This window comes from Salvelinus sp. IW2-2015, unplaced genomic scaffold, assembly GCF_002910315.2.
Source record: "Salvelinus sp. IW2-2015 unplaced genomic scaffold, ASM291031v2 Un_scaffold1277, whole genome shotgun sequence".
Lineage (NCBI taxonomy): Eukaryota > Metazoa > Chordata > Actinopteri > Salmoniformes > Salmonidae > Salvelinus > Salvelinus sp. IW2-2015.
The window spans coordinates 314,540-318,339 of NW_019942814.1; the positions used below are offsets into that span (position 1 = coordinate 314,540).

General features: G+C 39.0%; 1 protein-coding gene across 1 annotated transcript in view; it reads left to right on the plus strand.

The window, feature by feature from the left end:
• The first annotated feature begins 759 nt into the window (after positions 1 to 759).
• Positions 760 to 3,800, plus strand: part of LOC112070297 (neurofilament medium polypeptide-like) — a 9,354-nt gene continuing 6,313 nt past the window's right edge. Inside the window, exon 1 of the mRNA XM_024137715.2 lies at positions 760 to 1,388. Within this exon, the coding sequence (XP_023993483.2) occupies positions 998 to 1,388 (391 nt within the window). The 5' untranslated portion in view covers positions 760 to 997. The remainder of the gene's footprint in view (positions 1,389 to 3,800) is intronic.

Consider the following 3,800-nt stretch of genomic DNA (forward strand, 5'->3'; position numbering starts at 1 on the left):
TCACTAAATCAAGGCTGATGGAAAACATCTTTGGACAACTTTGATTCAACACAAGTGGCAGACATGTTTGAATTCCTACCCATTGTAACATTCATTTTCAAAACCACCTGACATTGCGAACAACTTGAATGACTATTTGACGGGTCAGGTGGACACATTGAGAAATGAGTCCAACTGACGACTCCCGGAATCCGACCGCAGAGTGAAGGAAAAGCAGCCAACAAGTGCTCAGTATATGTGGGAACCATCAAGACTGTTGGAAAAGCATTCCAGGTGAAGCTGGTTAAGGGAATGCCAAGAGTGTGCAAAGCTGTCAATACTTCAAAGCGTGGCTATTTGAAGAATCTCAAATATAAATTATATTTTGATTTGTTTAACACTTTTTTGGTTACTACATGATTCCATATGTGTTATTTCATAGTTKTGATGTCTTCACTATTATTCTACAATGTAGAAAATAGTACAAATAAAGAAAWACCCTTGAATGAGTAGGTGTTCTAAAACTTTTGACCAGTAGGGTATATTATATAATAAATATGTAATAACATTAAAACATAACTGTATGTCCTTATAGGGAACCAGATCGTGACTACAATTCAGTTGTCTTTAACCACACTGTGTTGTCACACTGCTGAGTAAAAAATCATGCTTCCTACTCAATAACTTTTTGTCTGAAAATTTAAATATACATTTTATTCATCTGCGTTACCCACTCCAGTCAGCAGATGAATGCTGCTAGTGTGACGTATAATCTAGTGGACGGAACGCTTCTTTCAACAGCAGCAACAGTTAGTCAGCCACCTCGGTAGCTTGCTAGACAAAATAGCCGAACCAATAAAGCTCTTTCGACGCTTTCGTGTATATTAGCCACTTTTAAATCCTTTTCTGTCGTCTAGTTAGTTATCCGATTTAATTTCATATTTACGGTGTTGTTGTTATTAGTCAGCTAGTGGGCTGGTTAAGTTAGCATTAGCCTAGCTAGCTAACATCTCCGACCATGAGTTCACTAAGCTACTCACCTCCTGCTAAAGAAGAGGTGGTCTGCTGGACGGAGAAAGAAGCTCTCGTCAAAGACGGGGAGGAAGAGGAAGCTGTTGCAATACAAAAACAAGTAGAGGGTGAGGCTGTTACCGTGAACGAAGAAGAGAAAGATGTTTCAGTGAAAGAAGAGGAAGACGCGTTCAGAGTGAAAGAGGAGGAGGAGGATGCAGTTTTTGGAGTGAAAGAGGAGGGGGAGATGACTGTTACATCGAAAAAGGAGGAGGAAGAAGAGGAGGAAACTGGATATCTGGGCCCGGTTTCCCAAACGCATGTTAAGGCATCCAATGGTTCTAAAGATGAATTTAGCCATAAGATGGTTTTGAGAAACCGTTCCCTGATTAACACTAGTAAGTACTGTCTTATAAACAGAGGCACAACTCTGCAGTTGTTGATCTGATGTGTGGTGTTAAAGGGGAAATATTCAATTGCTACATCCATATTTGGACTTTTAAATTATTTATTTATTTCTAGCCATTGATTCTTGAAGAATATAACACATGCCTCATGAGCTCAGTTCAACTGTTGTACCCCATCAGAACCCCAAATAAGCTTTTTTTAACTCCAATGTTTAGAAACAATGTAAATCAACAATGTATAGCCTCAACATGGTTAAAACTATAATGTTGATATCATGGATGGTCAGTCCTTGTCTATGAATTTGAGACTAGTTACATTTCTCCAGCCCCATCATCATCTTATTACCAAAACAGTGGTGGAATTACAGCGTTGTTATTGGTTGATTGATTGTTGTGTGGCTTTTTTAAAGGGACAACCTAGGATTTAAACAGCAACAAAATGGCTGCCCAGAGACTTGGTTTGGTAACCAGCTGAGGGATGGGGGCTGGAGAAATGTAACTTTAGAGGAATGTAGATCTGAAACTAATCTAGGATACTGTTTAAGGGCCATTTATAGAACGTAATGTGCTGATATAAATATGGCTGAAGTTTATTATATATAAAAACAAATAGAGAGTTTGTAGTTTTCATGGCCAGCTTTTCGTAAACAGTAATTTAGACCGCCCACGAGCCCCAGGAAATCTTCACTGGCCATTTATTGAATATACTATATAGCAGCCTAGAAAACCTTGGTTACTATCAATATGGACATCATCCGGCATGGATAGAATTCCTTAGAATATACTATTATTTGAGATCTATAAAACCCAGGTTTTGAGTTCAGTCTTTCAATGGCTCACTACCCCTCCTGTATGGAGTTTCACTAACAGACTAATGAATAACATAGGACTGGCCATGCATGATGTCCAATTTATGAGTGATAGTTTAGAGCCAGGTTTCTTAGGCTATAGGTGTAGTAGAAGATTCTACGAATTCATCCATGAGGTCCAATAAATGATAGTTTAACCAGGGTTTTATAGGCTATGAATAGGTATTTCTAGAATTTCATAGCCATGATGTCAATATTGATAGTTTAAACCAAGGTTTCTTAGGCTATAGTAGTATATTCAATTAATGGCCAGTGAAGATTTTGCCTGTGGGGGTCAATTATTAGAGGCTGTGATAAGCCACTCTGGTAATAATAATTCCAGCCAATTTATTATCAAGCCATTACGTTTAAAGGCTAAACAATACCTAGATTCAATTTACATTCATGAATTGGTTTGAAAAACCTTTGTTTTTAAAACCTTCTTCAAGTTGGGTGCCTTGAACTGGATTTGTAAAAATGGTTGTCATGAAACACTATTTATTTATTTAATATAAACCTTTATTTAACTAGGCAGTCAGTTAAGAACAAATTCTTAATTTACAATGACTGCTCCCCGGACGACGCTGGGGCCAATTGTGCGACGCCACTATGGGACTCCCAATCAACGGGCCGGTTGTGATACAGCCCTGGATTTGAAACCAGGGGTGTCTGTAGTGACGCCTCCAAACACTGAGAATGCAGGTCTGCTGTGGCCACTGGGAGTACCCCAAAAATCATGTTCTAAGTGCTGTCCCCAACTTAAAATCCATCTTGGTCAACCAAGAGTGCGTCTGTTCTGTTACCAATCAGCCAATGGTGTTTTAATAAAATCAACTATATGTACTTAATTGTCTGAATGCTTTAAGCACGCTGTTTTTTAAAAAGAATTACAGATGCACAAATGACTAAGAAGGGAGGCCAGTCATCCAATATCACCTGAAAAAGAAAAACTCTTCCCGACTGATGTTATTGTCAAAACGTTCCTGACCTTATCTTCCTTTGTTTTGTCTTTGTTTAGTAATTGGTCAGGGCGGAAGTTTGGGGTGGGCATTCTATGTTATGTGTTTCTAATGTTGGGTTCATTCAACTAAAGCCTGATATGGTTCTCAATCAGGGGCAGGTGTTTTTTACGTTTCCTCTGATTGAGAACCATATTAAGGTAGGCTGTTCATCAACTGTTTGTTTGTGGGTGTTGTTCCTGTGTCCAGTGTTTGTGGCCAACACCGGACTGTTTCGTCGTTCGTTCATGTCGGTGTGTTTCCTTTCCGTTGGCGTTTCTTGTTTTATGTTCTCAAGTTCAGGTCTGTTCACGTCGTTTATATGTTTGTAGTTTTATCAAGTGTTTTTTCGTGTTCGTCTTTCTTTAATAAAACAAGTATGATTCAACCCCGCTGCGTTTTGTGTCCGATCCATGCTCCTTCTTCAGATCGAGGAGGAGGACGAGCGTGTACAGTTACCTCCGCTCTCTGAAGTTTTCAGTAATTGACTACTTCAGTCGGTCGGCAACCTTTTCCATTTAGAGTGGCAATTTAATCTTACAATTTCTACTGATCTG